Source organism: Coregonus lavaretus (genome assembly GCF_964263955.1).
Source record: "Coregonus lavaretus genome assembly, chromosome: 35".
Classification (NCBI taxonomy): domain Eukaryota; kingdom Metazoa; phylum Chordata; class Actinopteri; order Salmoniformes; family Salmonidae; genus Coregonus; species Coregonus lavaretus.
This window is the reverse complement of record NC_140022.1, coordinates 2,410,856-2,434,636: the sequence shown is the minus strand read 5'-3', so window position 1 is coordinate 2,434,636 and position 23,781 is coordinate 2,410,856. Positions and strand designations below refer to the sequence as shown.

The 23,781-nt window shown below is 45.6% G+C and overlaps 1 protein-coding gene across 1 annotated transcript; it reads left to right on the top strand.

The window, feature by feature from the left end:
* Nucleotides 1-133: 133 nt before the first annotated feature.
* Nucleotides 134-22,992, top strand: LOC311109697 (coiled-coil domain-containing protein 81-like; the record flags this gene model as incomplete). Its single annotated transcript, XM_084152659.1, has 14 exons — nucleotides 134-209; nucleotides 452-513; nucleotides 5,861-6,014; nucleotides 7,037-7,296; nucleotides 7,533-7,707; nucleotides 8,815-8,932; nucleotides 13,098-13,209; nucleotides 13,555-13,701; nucleotides 14,591-14,698; nucleotides 15,198-15,367; nucleotides 15,608-15,686; nucleotides 19,781-20,007; nucleotides 20,259-20,384; nucleotides 22,854-22,992. 14 exons carry the CDS (start codon nucleotides 134-136, stop codon nucleotides 22,990-22,992), a joined length of 1,953 nt encoding a protein of 650 aa, XP_084008785.1.
* Between the last annotated feature and the right edge of the window lie 789 nt (nucleotides 22,993-23,781).

The following is a 23,781-nucleotide window of genomic DNA, read 5'->3' as shown; positions in this document are numbered from 1 at the left end:
ACGCACTGTAATGTGCTGTCTGGAAATGGGTGGATTGAGCCGAATCTGGAAGTCCGTGGATTGAGCTGAAACAACTATAGTTCTCTTTTCTTTTTTTTAAAGATCTTTTGCAACACTTCCTCTAATTGTCAAGATGACCGACTTGCTGTCCGTGGTGTCGGAGGCGGAGAGGAACTCCTTTCCAACCGTCTCTCAGCTCTCAGAAAACGGTCAGGACAGAACCCACTTTCTAGCCTATTTTATTGTACTGTAGAAAATATACGCTAATATGTAGCCCACCTTGCTGCATCATAACAACACCTAGGCTATGCGCATTTGTTTGCAAACTTTGTGCAATTTACAATCAAGGTGTGCATGTCATTTGATTTATGCTACATTTTTTAAGCATTTAGCTATATAAGCAATTTTTATTTTCTGAAAATCAGTCTGAAAATGCTCCCCTTTATTCCAGACGTTGACAGCATTTGGTCAAACGTGTCATCTTTCGTGGAGAGACAGATGACCTTGCAAAAGGTGAGAGCACTTCAGAAAGTAGCTATAGCAATAGTCAGTGGTCAGTCAGTTCAGCTAAACCTAGGGTATGGCAAAGTAGGATTTTTTTAGGAGGTTGAAGCACATTTACTGCATTTCATTTAAAAACTCTAAAATGCTAATTGAAGAATAGCAAAAACAAACTAAATGACATCAGACATTAATTATCACCACAATATCAGGTTTGAAGGTCTGTGGAAGGCCATTAATTATCACCGCAATATCAGGTTTAAAGGTCTGTGGAATGGCCATTAATTATCACAGCAATATCAGGTTTAAAGGTCTGTGGAACGGCCATTAATTATCACCACAATATCAGGTTTAAAGGTCTGTGGAAGGCCATTAATTATCACCACAATATCAGGTTTAAAGGTCTGTGGAAAGGCCATTAATTATCACCACAATATCAGGTTTAAAGGTCTGTGGAAGGCCATTAATTATCACCACAATATCAGGTTTAAAGGTCTGTGGAAAGGCCATTAATTATCACTGCAATATCAGGTTTAAAGGTCTGTGGAATGGCCATTAATTATCACAGCAATATCAGGTTTAAAGATCTGTGGAATGGCCATTCATTATCACAGCAATATCAGGTTTAAAGGTCTGTGGAAAGGCCATTAATTATCACAGCAATATCAGGTTTAAAGGTCTGTGGAATGGCCATTAATTATCACAGCAATATCAGGTTTAAAGCTCTGTGGAACGGCCATTCATTATCACAGCAATATCAGGTTTAAAGGTCTGTGGAACGCCATTAATTATCACTGCAATATCAGGTTTAAAGGTCTCAAGTAAAAGTGAAAGTCACCCAGTAAAATACTACTTGAGTAAAAGTCTAAAATATTTGGTTTTAAATACAGTTAAGTATGAAAAGTAAATGTAATTGCTAAAATATACTTAAGTATCAAAAGTAAAAGTAAAAGTATAACTCATTTTACATTCCTTATATTAAGCAAACCAGAGGGCACCATTTTCTTGTTTTATTATTTTACGGATAGCCAGGGGCACACTCCAACACTCAGACATAATTTACAATTGAAGCATTTGTGTTTAGTGAGTCCGCCAGATCAGAGACAGTTGGGATGACCAGGGATGTTCTCTTAATAAGTGTGTGAATTGGAAAAAATGTCTGTCCTGCTAAGCATTCGAAATGTAACTAGTACTTTTGGGTGTCAGGGAAAATGTATGGAGTAAAAAGTACATTATTTTCTTTAGGAATGTAGTGGAGTAAAAGTAAAAGTAGTCAAAAATATGAATAGTAAAGTAAAGTACAGATACCCCCCAAAAACGACTTAAGTACTACTTTAAAGTATTTTTACTTAAGTACTTTACTCCACTGGCATTGAAATAAAAGGCATAGCCTACATCAGACTTACTCACAGTAGGCTTACAATCGACAGGGACGCATGAAGAGAAACTCGACTAAAGAATGACGAAAATCACGAAATACAAAAGGAACATCTACACATGCCTTTTTAAAGGGCGCTAAGGCCACGCCCGTGATTCAGCACCGCTGAATGGACAGCGCCTCGGTACAGGCATTGTGGAGCTCCGTGACGTAGTGATGAATGGACAGCGCCTCTGTCTAGCAGCCAGCTACAGTGCATTCGGAAAGTATTCAGACCCCTTCCCTTTTTCCACATTTTGTTACATTACAGCCTTAATCTAAAATGGATTAGATATTTTTTTTCTCATCAGTCTACACACAATACCCCATAATGACAAAGCAAAAACAGAAATATCTTATTTACATATGAATTCAGAAACTTTGCTATGAGACTCGAAATTGAGCTCAGGTGCATCCTGTTTCCATTGATGATCCTTGAGATGTTTCTACAACTTGATTGGAGTCCACCTGTGGTAAATTAAATTGATTGGACATGATTTGGAAAGGCACACACCTGTCCATATAAGGTCCCACAGTTGACAGTGCATGTCAGAGCAAAAACCAAGCCATGAGGTCGAAGGAATTGTCCGTAGAGCTCCGAGACAGGATTGTGTCTAGGCACAGATCTGGGGAAGGGTACCAAAAAATTTCTGCAGCATTGAAGGTCCCCAAGAACACAGTGGCCTCCATCATTCCTAAATGGAAGAAGTTTGGAACCACCAAGACTCTTCCTAGAGCTGGCCGCCCAGCCAAACTGAGCAATTGGGGGAGAAGGGCCTTGGTCAGGGAGGTGACCAAGAACCCGATGGTCACTCTGACAGAGCTCCAGAGTTCCTCTGTAGAGATGGGAGAACCTTCCAGAAGGACAACTATCTCTGCAGCACTCCACCAATCAGGCCTTTATGGTATAGTGGCCAGAGGGAAGCCACTCCTCAGTAAAATACACATGACAGCCCGCTTGGAGTTTGCCAAAAGGCACCTAAAGGACTCTCAGACCATGAGAAATAAGATTCTCTGGTCTGATGAAACCAAGATTGAACATTTTGGCCTGAATACCAAGCGTCACGTCTGGAGGAAACCTGGCACCATCCCTACGGTGAAGCATGGTGGTGGCAGCATCATGCTGTGGGGATGTTTTTCTGGGAGACTAGTCAGGATCGAGGGAAAGATGAACGGAGCAAAGTTCAGAAAGATCCTTGATGAAAACCTGTTCCAGTGCGCTCTGGACCTCAGACTGGGGCGAAGGTTCACCTTCCAACAGGACAACTACCATAAGTACACAGCCAAGACAACGCAGGAGTGGCTTCGGGACAAGTGACTGAATGTCCTTGAGTGATTCAGCCAGAGCCCTGACTTGAACCCGATCGAACATCTCTGGAGAGACCTAAAAATAGCTGTGCAGTGACGCTCCCCATCCAACCTGACCGAGCTTGAGAGGATCTGCAGAGAAGAATGGGAGAAACTCCCCAAATACAGGTGTGCCAAGCTTCTAGCATCATACCCAAGAAGACTCGAGGCTGTAATCGCTGCCAAAGGTGCTTCAACAAAGTACTGAGTGAAGGGTCTGAATACTTATGTAAATGTAATATTTCAGTAAAAAATATATAAATTGGCAAACATTTCTAAAAACCTGTTTTTGCTTTGTCATTATGGGGTATTGTGTGTGGATTGATGAGGGAAATGTAATCAATTTTAGAATAAGGCTGTAATGTAACAAAATCTGGAACAGGTCTGAATACTTTCCGAATGCACTGAATGTAATTATTTCGTTTGTGGGCAGTTCGAAGTGTTTTGGGCACAGTTAGATAGCCTACAATGCATATATGAAAATCATAACTGGTACGCAGATCTTTAGAAATGGTAGGATCAATTGTAAATTGGCGCTCCACATGAAAAAGGTTTGCCGATCCCCGCTATAGGCTGTATGAAGCCACCCTTGTGGAACGGCGAGGCCTACAGTGTACCATGACAGTGTCATTGTCTCGTGTGCTTCCCACCAACATTGTCTCGTTGCGTTGCATTCAGAGATGTTCCTCATGTGTGCGCCCAGTTCATTTTTGCATTTTAATTCATCGCCAGGGAAGGGAAACATTCTGCGAATATTGAAACATTGTATCAACAAGGGGGCTCCGAGAATATTGATTGCAACGTAGTAGCCAAAGAAGGGGCCGCTCCCGCATTTTCCCTCCCGTGAACTATTATGTTGCTTGAGCAGTTGGATTATCTGGGTGTTTATTATAGTTAAAAAACAACCTTACATCTTCACTAAAGCTAAATAAGTTAGCAATATTTAATGACGTTTTGCCAACAAGATGGATCTGTAAAAATATCTCATTTTAATTGAGGAGGATGGACAAGCAAGATTGATAGAGTGAGAGGTGGAAATGCATGATGCCAGAGGCAGGTAGGCTACAGGAAGGGACGATGAAGTAGGTCTACAGCAAGACGTTATGTCAATTATCATTCACTCACTGTATGACAATGTACATTTGTTATAGCCTACAATTGTTATTGTCTTTGAAGCCAATAACAGGACATGTATTTTAGGGAAATGCTCTAAATAACAAGTTGTTCAGTTGTGTTTATTTTCATAGCAATACATGAAACCAAAATTGCACTAGCCTACAGGGCAAATGAATACAAATATCAATTAGGCCTACAACTATCACAGCCTATATTTTAATAGCAATAAAATAGCTTTTGATTTCGAATGGTCACCAAAAAAACGACGGCTCCCTCACCTCCCAATTCCCAATTCAATTAACCCCTGGCTATCAGATTACAACAAGGCTTACAAGGCCGAGTTCAAATGCCGACATCAATCTCAAAGCAATCGGCGCACTGCCTAAACGGCTGACTGGCAAAGAAAACGGGCACTGTCTCTGCTTTCTGAAAGTGAGAGGAAAAGGGCACAGGGTGCCAGCTGCTCTCTGAGCGATGCCAGTCAGCCAGTAAAGCCAGCCAGTCAGCCAATACGGTAAACAGCTGTTGCATTTTAATTGGGATTGGAATGATTTCAGTCAACTCTTTTTGTTGTTGCTTACTTTACATTTTTGGTCTTGTATTGTGTGTGTGTGTGTGTATTGTGTGAGTGTGTATTGTGTGTGTGTGTGTATTATGTGAGTGTGTATTGTGTGAGTGTGTATTGTGTGAGTGTGTATTGTGTGTGTGTAATATGTGTGTGTGTGTGTGTGTGTGTATTGTGTGTGTGTGTATTGTGTGTGTGTGTATTATGTGTGTGTGTATGTGTATTATGTGTGTGTGTGTGTGTGTATTGTATGTGTGTGTGTATTGTGTGTGTGTATTATATGTGTGTGTGTATTGTGTGTGTGTATTGTGTGTGTGTATTGTGTGTGTGTGTGTATATATTGTGTGTGTGTGTATTGTGTGTGTGTGTATTATGTGTGTGTGTGTGTGTGTGTATTATGTGTGTGTGTGTGTATGTGTGTGTGTATTGTGTGTGTGTGTGTATTATGTGTGTGTGTGTATTGTGTGAGTGTGTATTGTGTGTGTGTGTATAATGTGTGTGTGTGTATTATGTGTGTATTGTGTGTGTGTGTATTGTGTGTGTGTGTATTGTGTGTGTATATTATGTGTGTGTGAGTGTGTATTGTGTGTGTGTGTGTGTGTGTATTGTGTGTGGCGACTCCCCTGGTCATAGAGGATGACTATAAACTCTGAAATTGGACTATTTTACATGTAACATAGATTTGAAGCTGGCAACTATTCTATGGCCTGATTTTCAGTGAGATTAAGAAATCTTTCAGCTCTGAGGAAAGTTAGGCTAGGCATTAGGAAAGTGAACATGACATATCATAAATAGTAGAGGCGTTACCATGACGTCCTTCAGCTATAGTCATCATCAGGTCTAGGAGAACTGGTTGAGAACTTGTTGTTTGTGTCTGTCTGTCTGTCTGTCTGTCTGTCTGTCTGTCTGTCCAGGGGGTCTACATCCCAGGCCTGGGAACCTTCACCTTCTCTCAGCAGAAGCTGGACGTAGGCAACAAGTTTGTTTTGATCCAGCGACCCATCTTCCTGCTCTCTGAGAAGCTGTCCCAGTCACACGGCCTCAAGCAGGTCAAACCGCTGTCTGCAGGTGAGTGGCGATGGGCCAAGCACACACACACACACACACACACACACACACACACATGAGTACGCACACAGACACACACACACATACACAATACACACTCATACAATACACACACACACATAGACACATAGACACACAGACACACAGACACACACACACACACGGACACACAGACACACAGACACGCAAACACACACAGACACACACAAGACATCTTCTGTCAATGCTGGCGCGCTTATGTGAGCGACCGCAGATATCAAGCCTGAGTTGTGTGTCTGTGTGCTATACAATATTGTTCTGATAGCCCGCTGAGCTAAAGCCTAGGCATTAACTTGGGGAACGAATGCAATTCTTCAGGTCCCAGGAAAGCGGTTTAAATGTTAATCATTCCACAAATGTGGTTTGTTTAATGAACCACTTCCAGTATGTTACACTGAGACCAGCAATGTGTCCCATAGAAACAGTATGTTACACTGGTATAATGTGTCCCATAGAAACAGTATGTTACACTGAGACCAGCAATGTGTCCCATAGAAACAGTATGATGAAAGGGAATGAATGAGAAAACCCTGTGTGTCTAGATCCAGGTGTTGCTTTTAGCAGGAACAACACAATAACCGTCCGTCCGTTCTAGTCATTGCATTTCCGTGTGTGTGCCTGTGCCATCCATCTGTCTGTCCGTCATCACTGCAGGGGATGTGCCACTGGTCCAGCTCAACTATACAGCCCTGTCTGTGGAGAGCCTGTTGGGAATGGAATAGAGATAGATATCTTGGTGTTAATGTGTCTGTCTGTGGAGAGCCTGTTGGGAATGGAATAGAGATAGACATCTTGGTGTGCCTGATCCATATCCAACCCAGGTTGTCTGTCTATGAACGACTGTGTTAGTCCGCTGAGCTAAAGCCTATAGCTTTAACTTGGATAACTAACACAACTCTTCAGGTCTCAGACAAGCGGGTTAATTATCACAGGAATCCATTACACTAGCACTAGGAATGTGTGCCATCCATCTGTCATCACAGCAGGGGACGTGCCAGTGGTCCAGCTCAACTTCACAGCCCTGTCTGTGGAGAGCCCGTTTGAGCGTCACGTGGTGGAGGGCTGTGTGAGAGAGACTCTGCTGGTGTTGCTGAGAGCCGTTGCCGCCGGACGCTCAGTCCTCTTCACCGTCCACGCCATCGGAGAGCTGTCGTTCTGCCAGAGCAAAGTCAAGATGAAGTTCTACCACGACTTTGTCACCGCCATGGACGGCAGCGGGAAGCTGCTCCGGGCTCTCTCCAATGTCAGTAGGGTGGATTAGATATGTAATGTAGATAGTGTGTGTGTGGGGGATGGGGATTGGGTGGCGGTAGGGTGTGTGTGTGTGTGTACAGTATGTGTGTGTTTGTGTGTGTTTGTCTGTGTGTGTGTGCGTGCATGCGAGAGACAGAGAGAGAGCAGGTGTGTATGATTGTACAAGTGCATCTGCGTTTGTATTTGTGTTGATGTCAATCCTCCCTACTCCACTCTCTATCCCAGAGACCTGGCACCAGCAACTCTCTCCTGTTTGGGAGAGGATCCAGTATACAGGGACCAGGGACCAGCAACACCATCATCCTCCCTAAGATCTCCTCCGAACAGCGGGGGAAGGACTGGGGAGAGGAGGCCCCAGCCCAGGTCCAGACAAACTCAGACAGGAAGGAGGAGAATGGTGGTGAGGGAGAGACAGTGGTGTAATCTGGTCCTCTTAAAACCTTAAAGGGTTTTTATGGCCAAATTCAACTGATGGCCTTATTCAATTGCTTTGGATGAATTCAGTGTATATCTTGATCAGATTGAGGGGTTTAAATGGGCATAACGTCTCTGGTGAGAGATATGTGTTGGGCTCCCTTGACCTTGATAACCCTGTGTTGGGCTCCCTTGACCTTGATAACCCTGTGTTGGGCTCCCTTGACCTTGATAACCCTGTGTTGGGCTCCCTTGACCTTGATAACCCTGTGTTGGGCTCCCTTGACCTTGATAACCCTGTGTTGGGCTCCCTTGACCTTGATAACCCTGTGTTGGGCTCCCTTGACCTTGATAACCCTGTGTTGGGCTCCCTTGACCTTGATAACCCTGTGTTGGGCTCCCTTGACCTTGATAACCCTGTGTTGGGCTCCCTTGACCTTGATAACCCTGTGTTGGGCTCCCTTGACCTTGATAACCCTGTGTTGGGCTCCCTTGACCTTGATAACCCTGTGTTGGGCTCCCTTGACCTTGATAACCCTGTGTTGGGCTCCCTTGACCTTGATAACCCTGTGTTGGGCTCCCTTGACCTTGATAACCCTGTGTTGGGCTCCCTTGACCTTGATAACCCTGTGTTGGGCTCCCTTGACCTTGATAACCCTGTGTTGGGCTCCCTTGACCTTGATAACCCTGTGTTGGGCTCCCTTGACCTTGATAACCCTGTGTTGGGCTCCCTTGACCTTGATAACCCTGTGTTGGGCTCCCTTGACCTTGATAACCCTGTGTTGGGCTCCCTTGACCTTGATAACCCTGTGTTGGGCTCCCTTGACCTTGATAACCCTGTGTTGGGCTCCCTTGACCTTGATAACCCTGTGTTGGGCTCCCTTGACCTTGATAACCCTGTGTTGGGCTCCCTTGACCTTGATAACCCTGTGTTGGGCTCCCTTGACCTTGATAACCCTGTGTTGGGCTCCCTTGACCTTGATAACCCTGTGTTGGAGACAAAGATAAACTAATATAACATTATCTAGATTTAGGGGCGTATCCCAGAACATCTATTTCTCTCCCCTATTGTTATGTTACCATGTGTACCCAGAATCGCCGGTGACTCCGCGGTCCAGATCCAGACACACCCTGGGCCCAGCCAAGGTTAACGGGATCATTCTCACTGATGACCTTGAGCCCAGACCTCCAGCAGAGACCAACACTGACAGGTACTGTTACTGTCGGCCTCACTGCTAACCGCAGCTATTGTCGGCCTCAATGCTAACCCCAGCTATTGTAGGCCTCACTGCTAATCCCAGCTATTGTAGGCCTCACTGCTAATCCCAGCTATTGTCGGCCTCACTGCTAACCCCAGCTATTGTAGGCCTCACTGCTAATCCCAGCTATTGTAGGCCTCACTGCTAATCCCAGCTATTGTAGGCCTCACTGCTAACCCCAGCTATTGTAGGCCTCACTGCTAACCCCAGCTATTGTAGGCCTCACTGCTAACCCCAGCTATTGTCGGACTCACTGCTAACCCCAGCTATTGTCGGCCTCAATGCTAACCCATGTTATTGTCGGACTCACTGCTAACCCCAGCTATTGTTGGTCTCAATGCTAACCCCAGCTATTGTCGCCTCACTGCTAACCTCATCTCCTACTGACTATGGTGAATGAACGAGATCACCACACATAAATAGGCTGCATCCCAAATGGCACCCTATTCCATATGTTATGTAGGGCCCTCGTCAAAAGTAGTGCACTACACAGGGTATAGCGTGCCATTTGGGACATGTCCCAGGATAGTGAGTGACACAAGACCCTGGTTGGTCTCTCCTCTAAACCTGTTAATCCAAGACAGTAACACAAAACCCTGGTTGGTCTCTCCTCTAAACCTGTTAATCCAGGACAGTAACACAAAACCCTGGTTGGTCTCTCCTCTAAACCTGTTAATCCAGGACAGTAACACAAAACCCTGGTTGGTCTCTCCTCTAAACCTGTTAATCCAGGACAGTAACACAAAACCCCGGTTGGTCTCTCCTCTAAACCTGTTAATCCAGGACAGTAACACAAACCCTGGTTGGTCTCTCCACTAAACCTGTTAATCCAGGACAGTAACACAAAACCCTGGTTGCTCTCTCCACTAAACCTGTTAATCCAAGACAGTAACACAAAACCCTGGTTGGTCTCTCCTCTAAACCTGTTAATCCAAGACAGTAACACAAAACCCTGGGTGGTCTCTCCACTAAACCTGTTAATCCAGGACAGTAACACAAAACCCTGGTTGCTCTCTCCACTAAACCTGTTAATCCAAGACAGTAACACAAAACCCTGGTTGGTCTCTCCTCTAAACCTGTTAATCCAAGACAGTAACACAAAACCCTGGTTGGTCTCTCCTCTTAACCTGTTAATCCAGGACAGTAACACAAAACCCTGGTTGGTCTCTCCTCTTAACCTGTTAATCCAGGACAGTAACACAAAACCCTGGTTGGTCTCTCCTCTAAACCTGTTAATCCAAGACAGTAACACAAAACCCTGCTTGGTCTCTCCTTTAAACCTGTTAATCCAAGACAGTAACACAAAACCCTGCTTGGTCTCTCCTCTAAACCTGTTAATCCAGGACAGTAACACAAAACCCTGGTTGGTCTCTCCTCTAAACCTGTTAATCCAAGACAGTAACATAACACCCTGGTTGGTCTCTCCTTTAAACATGTTAATCCAAGACAGTAACACAAAACCCTGCTTGGTCTCTCCTCTAAACCTGTTAATCCAGGACAGTAACACAAAACCCTGGTTGTTCTCTCCACTAAACCTGTTAATCCAGGACAGTAACACAAAACCCTGGTTGGTCTCTCCTCTAAACCTGTTAATCCAGGACAGTATCACAACACCCTGGTTGGTCTCTCCTCTAAACCTGTTAATCCAGGACAGTATCACAACACCCTGGTTGGTCTCTCCTCTAAACCTGTTAATCCAGGACAGTATCACAACACCCCACTCCCAGCCTACGGCGGATTGCATAATGTAACAGAAAACCAGTTTGGAAACAAGTGTTTTAATCAGCACTTCTAAGTGCTATCCTCTAGGGATCCAATGTACAGTTGAAGTCAGAAATGTACTTACACCTTAGCCAAATACATTTAAACTCAGTTTTTCACAATTACTGACATTTAATCCTAGTAAAAATTCCCTGTCTTAGCTTTTATCCAAAGCGACTTACAGTCATGTTTGCATACCTTTTTACGTATGGGTGGTACCGGGGATCGAACCCACTACCCTGGCGTTACAAGTGCCATTCACTACCAATTGAGCTACAGAGGACCACCATAATAGTAGATATAATTATTTATTTAAGCTTTTATTTATTTCATCAAATTCCCAGTGGGTCAGAAGTTTACATACACTCAATTAGTATTTGGTAGCATTGCCTTTAAATTGTTTAACTTGGGTCAAACATTTCGGGTAGCCTTCCACAAGCTTCCCACAATAAATTGGGTGAATTTTGGCCCATTCCTCCTGACAGAGCTGGTGTAACTGAGTCAGGTTTGTAGGCCTCCTTGCTCACACACGCTTTTTCAGTTCTGCCCTCAAATGTTCTATAGGATTGAGGTCAGGGCTTTGTGATGGCCACTCCAATACCTTGACTTTGTTGTCCTTAAGCCATTTTGCCACAACTTTGGAAGTATGCTTGGGGTCATTATCCATTTGGAAGACCCATTTGCGACCAAGCTTTAACTTCCTGACTGATGTCTTGAGATGTTGCTTCAATATATCCACATAATTTTCCTTCCTCATGATGCCATCTATTTTGTGAAGTGCACCAGGCCCTCCTGCAGCAAAGCACCCCCACAGCATGATGCTGCCACCCCCGTGCTTCACGGTTGGGATGGTGTTCTTCGGCTTGCAAGCTCCCCCTTTTTCCTCCAAACATAACGATGGTCATTATGGCCAAACAGTTATATTTTTGTTTCATCAGACCAGAGGACATTTCTCCAAAAAGTAAGATCTTTGTCCCATGTATGAACCAGACTTGTGGAGGTCTACAATTCTTTTTCTGAGGTATTGGCTTATTTATTTTGATATTCCCATGATGTCAAGCAAAGAGGCAATGAGTTTGAAGGTAGGCCTTAAAATACATCCACAGGTACACCTCCAATTGACTCAAATGATGTCAATTAGCCTATCAGAAGTTTCTAAAGCCATGACATCATTTCCTGGAATTTTCCAAGCTGTTTAAAGGCACAGTCAACTTAGTGTATGTAAACTTCTGACCCACTGGAATTGTGATACAGTGAATCATAAGTGAAATAATCTGTCTCTAAACAATTGTTGGAAAAATTACTTGTGTCATGCACAAAGTAGATGTCCTAACCGACTTGCCAAAACTATAGTTTGTTAACAAGAAATTTGTGGAGTGGTTGAAAAACGAGTTTTAATGACTCCAACCCAAGTGTATGTAAACTTACGACTTCAACTGTATATCTAGTTGTATATGTTTTTCCCAATAATAAGTTAAATTCAGTGAGTAACCTGGTATGAGACCTGAAGAATTGCATTAGCTCTATGACCCAAAAATAAGTTAAATTCAATGAGTAGCCTTGACTAAGACCTGAAGACTTGTGTTAGCTCTCTGACCCAATACCTAGGCTATGTCCAAATGATCTCTCCTTCCTCCCAAAGTGTGCACTTGTTCACTTCCCTTCACTGATTTGAAAGGAAAAGACTGGTGTAAGAAATATGGTGGAAACTCCCACTAGCCCCATGCCTCCAACTCAATGCTTTTAGATTTATGGGTAGTGAACAAGTTTCGCAGGAGCTATTATTGGAACGCACCCCTGGGCAATCTGCAGGAGTCTAGGAGAGGGTACTTGTGTTACTGTCCTGGGGCAGTAGCTCCATGAATGATGCAGCGCTCCCTGTGTGGGACAGTCCCTCACCTGTCACCACCTGATCATTCAGCCAGTGAGCCCTGAGCTGAGGGCCCTGAGGTTTGGCCTGCCCTGTACCCCCCACAGCGGCCCCGTGGCCCTGGGCTCTGAAACTAAACCCCTCTGGACGTTCCTCCGTCCATACAGACACTGTCTGCATCCCAAATGGCACCCTTTTCCCTATATAGTGCACTACTTTTGGTCAAACGTAGTGCACTATGGGAATAGGGTGCCATTTGGGGTACATAACCAGAAGTATTTTGGTCCCCCAAGACTGCGGTCGAATAGCCCCTGAGCTGAAAGATAACCCAGGACTGCGGTCGAATAGCCCCTGAGCTGAAAGATAACCCAGGACTGCGGTCGAATAGCCCCTGAACTGAAAGATAACCCAGGACTGCGGTCGAATAGCCCCTGAGCTGAAAGATAACCCAGGACTGCTATCTGTTTCCAACCTGCTGTCCTGTAGGTCCACAGTGTCTATCCTACCACTGCAGGGCGCTGCTCTGAAGCAGGGGAAGGTGAAGAGGGGGGACTCTCACCTGGACGTTCCCTGTGTCGACCACAACCGGGCTGGACAGGTGTGTGTGTGTGTGTGTGTGTGTGCCGGACACTCTGCTTTTGTGAGTGTGTGTGAGGGGTATAAATCAATCAATCAATTCATCAATCAATCAATAACTGTGTGTTTCCCTATAGGAGTTGTTACCTGTGTATACAGTATAACATCACCTATCCTTCCCTATAGGAGTTGTTACCTGTGTATACAGTATAACATCACCTATCCTTCCCTATAGGAGTTGTTACCTGTGTATATAACATCACCTATCCTTCCCTATAGGAGTTGTTACCTGTGTATATAACATCCCCTATCCTTCCCTATAGGAGTTGTTACCTGTGTATATAACATCCCCTATCCTTCCCTATAGGAGTTGTGTTACCTGTGCATGCAGCGTGCCCAGCGTAACATCCCCCATTACCTGGCAGAAGAGAGGCTGAGGGAACAGCAGGAGGAGGAGAGGGTGTTACTGCTCAACGAGCAGCGCAGAAACCAGTGCTACCTGCAGAGGGAGCAGGTGAGGCCAACACCACTCTGAGGATGCTCTGACCATGAGATGAGGAACATGTTACATGTTGTCTTTTATTCTGTGTCTTGGAATGATAAATAGACAGAATAGTCCTGGACTACAAACCAATGGAAAGTCTGCATTTGTACTTCTGTTTTAGTCCTGCAGTCAGATTAAACTCAGTAGTCAGATTAAACTCAGTAGTCAGATTAAACTCAGTAGTGAGGTGACACTGAGCCTGTGTGTGGTCCCTCTGTGTGTGTGTGTGTGTGTGTGTGTGTGTGTGTGTGTGTGTGTGTGTGTGTGTGTGTGTGTGTGTGGTGTGTGTGTGTGTGGTGTGTGTGTGTGTGTGTGTGTGTGTGTGTGTGTGTGTATTTGTGATGTGGTGTGGTGGTGTGTGTATTTGTGATGTGGTGTGGTGGTGTGTGTATCTGTGATGTGGCGTGTGTGTGTGTGTGTATCTGTGATGTGGTGTGGTGGTGTGTGTATCTGTGATGTGGTGTGGTGGTGTGTGTATTTGTGATGTGGTGTGGTGGTGTGTGTATTTGTGATGTGGTGTGGTGGTGTGTGTATCTGTGATGTGGCGTGTGTGTGTGTGTGTATCTGTGATGTGGTGTGGTGGTGTGTGTATCTGTGATGTGGTGTGGTGGTGTGTGTATCTGTGATGTGGTGTGTGTGTGTGTGTGTATCTGTGATGTGGTGTGGTGGTGTTTGTATCTGTGATGTGGTGTGTGTGTGTGTGTGTATCTGTGATGTGGTGTGGTGGTGTGTGTATCTGTGATATGGTGTGGTGGTGTGTGTATCTGTGATGTGGTGTGGTGGTGTGTGTATCTGTGATATGGTGTGGTGGTGTGTGTATCTGTGATGTGGTGTGTGTGTGTGTGTGTGTGTGTGTTAGGCGGACCGTCTGGAGAAACGTGAGAACAACCAGAAGGTGGCAGCGTTCAACCTGGGAGTGTCTGAAGCCATGAAGGAGAAGAAGGTTGCTCGCTCCTCCCACTTCCATGTGAGCCCAGGCCTTGTCCAATCAGCACACTGTTCCTCAGGGGGTTTAAATATTCTAGAGTTCAAATGGTTCACGGCTTTTCAGTTGCTGCATTTAGCATGCATAGGTCTATGCACAGTTGCAACACTTAGCCAATGGTCTAAAGCAGGGCTGCCCAACCCTCTTCCTGGAGATATACTGTCCTGTAGGTTTTCAGTCCAACCGTAATTTAGCATATCTGATTCAGCTAGTTAAGGTCTTGTTGAGCAGCTAATAAGTAGAATCAGGTGTGTTAAATTAGGGTTGAACTGAAAACCCACAGGACGGTAGATGTACAGGAAGAGGGTTGGACTGAAAACCCACAGGACGGTAGATGTACAGGAAGAGGGTTGGACTGAAAACCCACAGGACGGTAGATGTACAGGAAGAGGGTTGGGCAGCCCTGGTGTAAACTAATCAATTAATGATGTTGTGATGATGTTGAACCCCCCCACTCACACACACCTCCTCCCCCCCACAGGGTTCGTACATCTTCGGGGGCCGTCCCCTCACCCCTCCCAGGGTCCATAAGCAGCGCGGCTACATGAAGGATCTGCGGGCCCAGGTGGAGTGGAGGGAGGACCAGGTCAGCATGACTCAGCAGGATCAGGAGCTCATCGACCTGCTACACCAGGTCCAGCTGGCACAGGAGTAGGTGATGGCACCCCATTCCCTGTGTAGTGCACTACTCTGTTTTCTCCAGGGCTCTTCAGTGCACTATAAAGGGAGTAGGGTGCCACATCAATATGTTTGTCTAAGAGGAAGTGCACTTGTTGCCATGCAGCCATGTAAACAGGCCTGTGGTCTCTGCTGTACATACAGAAGGCTGTGGTCATTGTACAGCCTATTGCTCAGTTTCTACAGTGTATGAATAGCTGTTGTGTGTCACAGAATCACCTTGCATAAGTCCCAGCAACTCCACCTGAAACAGAAGAACACTAGCTGCTACAAGAAAGCCCTGGATATACAGGTAAGAGGCTATCCTACCATATATTCTATAGCAAACCTACCAGACCATACCTACCAGACCAGACCTACCAGACCTACCAGACCAGACCAGACCTACCAGACCATACCTACCAGACCAGACCTACCAGACCCTACCTACCAGATCTACCAGACCAGACCTAACAGACCCTACCTACCAGACCTACCAGACCATACCTACCAGACCCTACCTACCAGACCTACCACACCAGACCTAACAGACCCTACCTACCAGACCTACCAGACCAGACCTACCAGACCAAACATAACAGACCCTACCAGACCAGACCTACCAGATCAGACCCACCAGACCAGACTTACCAGACCATACTTACCAGACCTACCAGACCAGACCATACCTACAAGACCATACCTACCAGACCAGACCTACCAGACCTACCAGACCATACCTACCAGACCATACCTACCAGACCAGACCTACCAGACCAGACCTACCAGACCAGACCTAACAGAACCTACCAGACCAGACCTACCAGACCAGACCTACCAGACCTACCATACCTACCAGGCCAGACCTACCAGACCAGACCTACCAGACCAGACCTACCAGACTATACCTACCATACCAGACCAGACCTACCAGACTATACCTACCATACCAGACCAGACCTACCAGACCAGACCTACCAGACCTACCAGACCAGACCTACCAAACCAGACCTACCAGACCACGCCTACCATACCATACCTACCAGAACAGACCACACCTACCAGACCATACCTATCAAAACAGACCTACCAGACCACACCTACCATACCAGACCTACCAGACCAGACCTACCAGACCTACCAGATCAGGGAGGGGAGGGGAGGGGAGACAGATGGAGAGGTTTAAGATAAAGAAGGGAAGGGATAGAGAGGGAGGGAAAGAGGAAGGAGAAATGGGGAGGAAGAGGAGGTAAAATGCATGGTAAAGAAGGATAGTCGAGCTAGACATGAACTACATAAAGACGAACAACAGAGAGATAAAGGAGGAGAGGAGGAACAACATGCAGAACAGCTCCTCTGTGGTGTCTATTTCTAGTCCAGGTTGAACAGTAGTCCAGCTCCTCTGTGGTGTCTATGTCTAGTCCAGGTTGAACAGTAGTCCAGCTCCTCTGTGGTGTCTATTTCTAGTCCAGGTTGAACAGTAGTCCAGCTCCTCTGTGGTGTCTATTTCTAGTCCAGGTTGAACAGTAGTCCAGCTCCTCTGTGGTGTCTATTTCTAGTCCAGGTTGAACAGTAGTCCAGCTCCTCTGTGGTGTCTATGTCTAGTCCAGGTTGAACAGTAGTCCAGCTCCTCTGTGGTGTCTATTTCTAGTCCAGGTTGAACAGTAGTCCAGCTCCTCTGTGGTGTCTATTTCTAGTCCAGGTTGAACAGTAGTCCAGCTCCTCTGTGGTGTCTATTTCTAGTCCAGGTTGAACAGTAGTCCAGCTGTCACGGAATCTGCCGAGGCTGCTCCTCCTCCTTGCTCGGGCAGGTTTCGGCGGTCGTCGTCCCCGGAGTACTAGCTGCCACCGTTGTATGTTTCTATGTTCGTTTGCTTTTGTCTGATTGTTGTACACCTGTGGTTAGTTAGCGTTGATTATGTGTCCTATAAGTTCTCGTTTTGTTAGTCATGTGTTGTGTGTTATTGAGCGTCCTGTCTACGTGTCGGTATTGGTTTTCCCTCCTTGTGTGTTAGGAGAGGTTTTCGCACTTTGTGTGCGCTTATGTATTTTTCCTGTTTGTTTACGCCTGTGTGCGTATCGCTCGTCTCCGGGCACTTTTGCTCGTATTTAATCACTAAAGACTGTTGTACGAAGCTTCTGTGTCTTGCGCCTGATTCCCGCACCTTCCACATCCAGCACACCTTGACACCAGCTCCTCTGTGGTGTCTATTTCTAGTCCAGGTTGAACAGTAGTCCAGCTCGTCTGTGGTGTCTATGTCTAGTCCAGGTTGAACAGTAGTCCAGCTCCTCTGTGGTGTCTATTTCTAGTCCAGTTTGAACAGTAGTCCAGCTCCTCTGTGGTGTCTATGTCTAATCCAGGTTGAACAGTAGTCCAGCTCCTCTGTGGTGTCTATTTCTAGTCCAGGTTGAACAGTAGTCCAGCTCCTCTGTGGTGTCTATTTCTAGTCCAGGTTGAACAGTAGTCCAGCTCCTCTGTGGTGTCTATTTCTAGTCCAGGTTGAACAGTAGTCCAGCTCCTCTGTGGTGTCTATGTCTAGTCCAGGTTGAACAGTAGTCCAGCTCCTCTGTGGTGTCTATGTCTAGTCCAGGTTGAACAGTAGTCCAGCTCCTCTGTGGTGTCTATTTCTAGTCCAGGTTGAACAGTAGTCCAGCTCCTCTGTGGTGTCTATGTCTAGTCCAGGTTGAACAGTAGTCAAGCTCCTTTGTGGTATCTTTTTCTAGTCCAGGTTGAACAGTAGTCCAGCTCCTCTGTGGTGTCTATATCTAATCCAGGTTGAACAGTACTCCAGGTCCTCTGTGGTGTCTATTTCTAGTCCAGGTTGAACAGTAGTCCAGCTCCTCTGTGGTGTCTATGTCTAATCCAGGTTGAACAGTAGTCCAGCTCCTCTGTGGTGTCTATTTCTAGTCCAGGTTGAATAGTAGTCCAGCTCCTCTGTGGTGTCTATTTCTAGTCCAGGTTGAACAGTAGTCCAGCTCCTCTGTGGTGTCTATGTCTAATCCAGGTTGAACAGTAGTCCAGCTCCTCTGTGGTGTCTATTTCTAGTCCAGGTTGAACAGTAGTCCAGCTCCTCTGTGGTGTCTATGTCTAGTCCAGGATGAACAGTAGTCCAGCTCCTCTGTGGTGTCTATGTCTAGTCCAGGTTGAACAGTAGTCCAGCTCCTCTGTGGTGTCTATGTCTAGTCCAGGTTGAACAGTAGTCCAGCTCCTCTGTGGTGTCTATTTCTAGTCCAGGTTGAACAGTAGTCAAGCTCCTCTGTGGTGTCTATTTCTAGTCCAGGTTGAACAGTAATCCAGCTCATCTGTGGTGTCTATGTCTAGTCCAGGTTGAACAGTAGTCCAGCTCCCCTGTGGTGTCTATTTCTAGTCCAGGTTGAACAGTAGTCAAGCTCCTCTGTGGTGTCTATTTCTAGTCCAGGTTGAACAGTAGTCCAGCTCCTCTGTGGTGTCTATTTCTAGTCCAGGTTGAACAGTAGTCCAGCTCCTCTGTGGTGTCTATTTCTAGTCCAGGTTGAACAGTAGTCCAGCTCGTCTGTGGTGTCTATTTCTAGTCCAGGTTGAACAGTAGTCCAGCTCCTCTGTGGTGTCTATTTCTAGTCCAGGTTGAACAGTAGTCCAGCTCGTCTGTGGTGTCTATTTCTAGTCCAGGTTGAACAGTAGTCCAGCTCCTCTGTGGTGTCTATGTCTAATCCAGGTTGAATAGTAGTCCAGCTCCTCTGTGGTGTCTATGTCTAGTCCAGGTTGAACAGTAGTCAAGCTCCTCTGTGGTATCTTTTTCTAGTCCAGGTTGAACAGTAGTCCAGCTCCTCTGTAGTGTATATATCTAATCCAGGTTGAACAGTACTCCAGCTCCTCTGTGGTGTCTATTTCTAGTCCAGGTTGAACAGTAGTCCAGCTCCTCTGTGGTGTCTATGTCTAGTCCAGGTTGAACAGTAGTCCAGCTCCTCTGTGGTGTCTATTTCTAGTCCAGGTTGAACAGTAGTCAAGCTCCTCTGTGGTGTCTATGTCTAGTCCAGGTTGAACAGTAGTCCAGCTCCTCTGTGGTGTCTATGTCTAGTCCAGGTTGAACAGTAGTCCAGCTCCTCTGTGGTGTCTATGTCTAGTCCAGGTTGAACAGTAGTCCAGCTCCTCTGTGGTGTCTATTTCTAGTCCAGGTTGAGTAGAAAACAATCCCAGCACACTGGTGATCTTCATGCTCTGCTAATCTAATGGATCTTAACCGAGAACAGGGAGGCATAGTTGAGATGAAAGGAGAGATTCCAGTAGTTTTAGATGACAGATGAGTTTCCAGTAGTTGTGAGCTCCTCCGTGATTGTAATCTTCACCCAGGTTGAGTAGAAAGGTAATCTGATGATCTTGATGCTCCACAAATCTAACTGATGTTATTTAACTAACGTATCTACCAGGTGGAGTGCCAGGGCACGGGCCTCCCAGCGCGCCAGCCCGACTCGGACGGCCCTGTGTTCGGCCAGCTGGACTGTACCCCTGCTGGGCTGTCAGAGCAGAGGCAGCGGGCGGAGAAGGTCTACCAGGAACAGCTGACCACGGCTAATAACAAGAGAAAAGAGCAGCTCCTTAACCGCTGCACCAAACAGAAGAACGAGAGAGAGATGCTCAACAGGAACAGGAAGGAGTGAGTGGAAGGGGGAGGCAGGGGGGGAGAGAGGTGTGGGGAAAGGGAGAGAGAGGGAGTAATGGAGAGACGGGGGAGTGGGGAGGGTGAAATTCTCCACTTGAAATTCAGAAAGTGAGTGAATAAAATGAGAAGGCAGAAAAAAGTGTTATGTGCAATGGTTCAAGGTTAAAGGTTAAAGGCCATTTTATATGAGATGTCTTTTACATATGTTCTGTTTCTATATTTCCCCTCCCTCTCTCTCCTGGCAGACTGATAAACGACCATATCAACCGCTTTGAGAAGCTGCATAACCTGCGGGCCTCGCTGGAGGAGACCTGGAGACACAGCGCTGACCTGAAACGCCACCGAGACCGAGAGGAGAAGGAATTCATCAGGTAATGTACTCAAATCCCAACCTGGGTTAGCCCTAACCCTTCCATGTTTACAGATCTGTAAGGTGGAAACAATATGGTGGAAGCTTTCCCACTACACTGTTTATACCTATCCAGACCCTTCAGATACACCACTACACTGTTTATACCTATCCAGACCCTTCAGATACACCACTACACTGTTTATATCTATCCAGACCCTTCAGAAACACCACTACACTGTTTATATATATCCAGACCCTTCAGATACACCACTACACTGTTTATATCTATCCAGACCCTTCAGATACACCACTACACTGTTTATATCTATCCAGACCCTTCAGATACACCACTACACTGTTTAGACAGACCCTTTGTCACGGTTTCGGCCGAGGCTGCTCCTCCTCCTGGTTCGGGCAGGCTTCGGCGGTCGTCGTCTCCGGAGTACTAGCTGCCACCGATCTATGTTTCATGTTCGTTTGGTTTGGTCTTGATGTTGTACACCTGTGTCTAGTTAGTCCTCGTTAGTGTTCTATTTAGTTCTCGTTGTGTGTGTCTGTGTTTGTGTGTGATTGTTTCGCTGTCGTGTTTGTGCGCTACTGTTGCCTTGTGCATTTCGTATTTTCCTCCTCTGTGTTAGGAGGTTATTTACGCACTGTTTTGTGCGCCTTTTGGTTTTCGCCTGTGTGCGGACTTTCTCGCCTCCGGGCGTTTGACTCGTTATTTTGAGTGTGCTTTTCACTAAAGTCTATTGGACTTATTTTTCTGCGTCCTGCATCTGATTCCTGCACCACACCCACCTACAGCACCCACTGACACCCTTCAGATACACCACTACACTGTTTAGATAGACCCTTCAGACATGCTAGCATCGGGGGTTAGGGTCAAGAGGGAGAAAAGGGTAGTGATTTGGGACCGGCTGATTGAGTCGATCACTATCATAATAGCATTCGGAAAGTATTCAGACCCTTTTATTTTTCAACATTTTGTTACGTTACAGCCTTATTATAAAATGGATTAAATTGTTTTTTCCCCTCATCAATCCACACAATACCCCATAATGACAAAGCAAAAACAGTTTTTATTTTATTTTTTGCAACTTTCTTTAAAAAAAACCCAGAACTATCACATTTACATAAGTATTCAGACCCTTTACTCAGTACTTTGTTGCAGCAATTTTGGCAGTGATTACAGCCACGAGTCTTCTTGGGTATGACGCTACAAGCTTGGCACACCTGTATTTGGGAGTTTCTCCCATTCTTCTCTGCAGATCCTCTCAAGCTCTGTCAGGTTGGATGGGGAGCATCGCTGGACAGCTATTTTCAGGTCTCTCCAGAGATGTTTGATCGGGTTCAAGTCCAGGCTCTGGCTGGGCCACTCAAGGACATTCAGAGACTTGTCCCGAAGCCACTCCTGCGTTGTCTTGGCTGTGTGCTTAGGGTCGTTGTCCTGTTGGAAGGTGAACCTTCACCCCAGTCGGAGGTCCTGTGCGCTCTGGAGCAGGTTTTTTATCAAGGATCTCTCTGTACTTTGCTCTGTTCATCTTTCCCTCGATCCTGACTAGTCTCCCAGTCCCTCCTGCTGAAAAACATCCCCACAGCATGATGCTGCCACCACCATGCTTCACAGTAGGGATGGTGCCAGGGTTCCTCCAGATGTGACGCTTGGCATTCAGGCCAAAGAGTTCAATCTTGGTTTTCACCAGACCAGAGAATCTTGTTTCTCATGGTCTGAGAGTCCTTTCGGTGACTTTTGGCAAACTCCAAGCGGGCTGTCATGTGCCTTTTACTGAGGAGTGGCTTCCGTCCTTCTGGAAGGTTCTCCCATCTCCACATTGGAACTCTGGAGCTCTGTCAGAGTGACCATCGGGTTCTTGGTCACCTCCCTGACCAAGGCCCTTCTCCCCCGATTGCTGAGTTTGGCCGGGAAGCCAGCTCTAGGAAGAGTCTTGGTGGTTCCAAACTTCTTCCATTTAAGAATGATGGAGGCCACTGTGTTCTTGGGGACCTTCAATGCTGCAGACATTTTTTGGTCGCCTCCCCAGATCTGTGCCTCAACACAATCCTGTCTCGGAGCTCTCAACTGTGGGACCTTATATAGACAGGTGTGTGCCTTTCCAAATCATGTCCAATCAATTGAACACAGGTGGACTTCAATCAAGTTGTAGAAACATCTCAAGGATGATCAATGGAAACAGGATGCACCTGAGCTCAATTTCAAGTCTCATAGCAAGGGGTCTGAATGCTTCTGTAAGTAAGGTATTTCAGTTTTTTGCTAAAATTTCTAAAAACATGTTTTCACTTTGTCATTATGGGGTATTGTGTGTAGATTGATGAGGGAAAAAATAATTTAATCCATTTTAGAATAAGGCTGTAACGTAACAAAATTTGGAAAAAGTCAAGGGGTCTGAATACTTTCCGAATGCACTGTAGTTGACATCTGCTGTCTGTACCACCACATTCTGATGTTGATCTCTAATGTCTCTGTCAGGTCTGGGAGCAGTCTGCTGATTGACCAGTGTGAGCAGTACCGCCGCTGTTACCAGTGCAAGAGGAAGACAGAGAACTGTGGAGAGACAAACATCTGGAAAGAGTCTCACTACATGCCTGGCTCTCGCCTCATGGTGTAGACCGCTGCAACCTGGTCTCAGAGCAAACGTATTATAATCCATGCCACTCCATTTAGTATGATATGTTACTTTACGTTAGGTTACATTACATTGGCTTACCAACGTAATAGTGGTCGTACAATATAATACGAATAGTAGGACGTATAGTATCCTACGTCTTGATCGCACCAGTTTCCTTTGCCCCGTTTAGTATGATATATTACATTTGACTGCTTTAGCATAACCTGCTACATTAGGTTAGGGGTTAAGGTGAGGGTTAGGAGTTAGATTAAAGGGTTAAGGTTAGGATTAGGGTTAGGGGAAGGGATAGCTAACATGTTAAGTAGTTGAAAAGTAGCAAAAAAGTAGTAAGTCGTTGCAAAGTTGCTAATTAGCTCAAATGCTAAAGTTGTCCGTGATTAGATTCAAACACGCAACCTTTGGGTTGCTAGACATTTGCGTTGCCTTAAGTAACCTACTGTCATACCAAACGTAACGTATGCCAATTTAATGTAACCTAACGTAAAGTAACATATCAGAAAAATATATATAAAAAAGAGAGAGATGTTTTATTGGAGTGGCACGGATTTTAGTGAAATATAATACATTTTGTTCTGAGACCAGGCTGGTAGATCTCATGATGTAGACCTCATGGTGTAACCGCAACAGGCTTGGTGTCAATTCCATTTAAATTCCAGTCAATTCGGAAAGTAAACCAAATTCCAAATCCAAAATGTTCCTAATTGAAAAGCATTGAAGATAATTGGAGTTGGAATTTCAGTGTACTTCATAGAAATAGAATTGACCCCA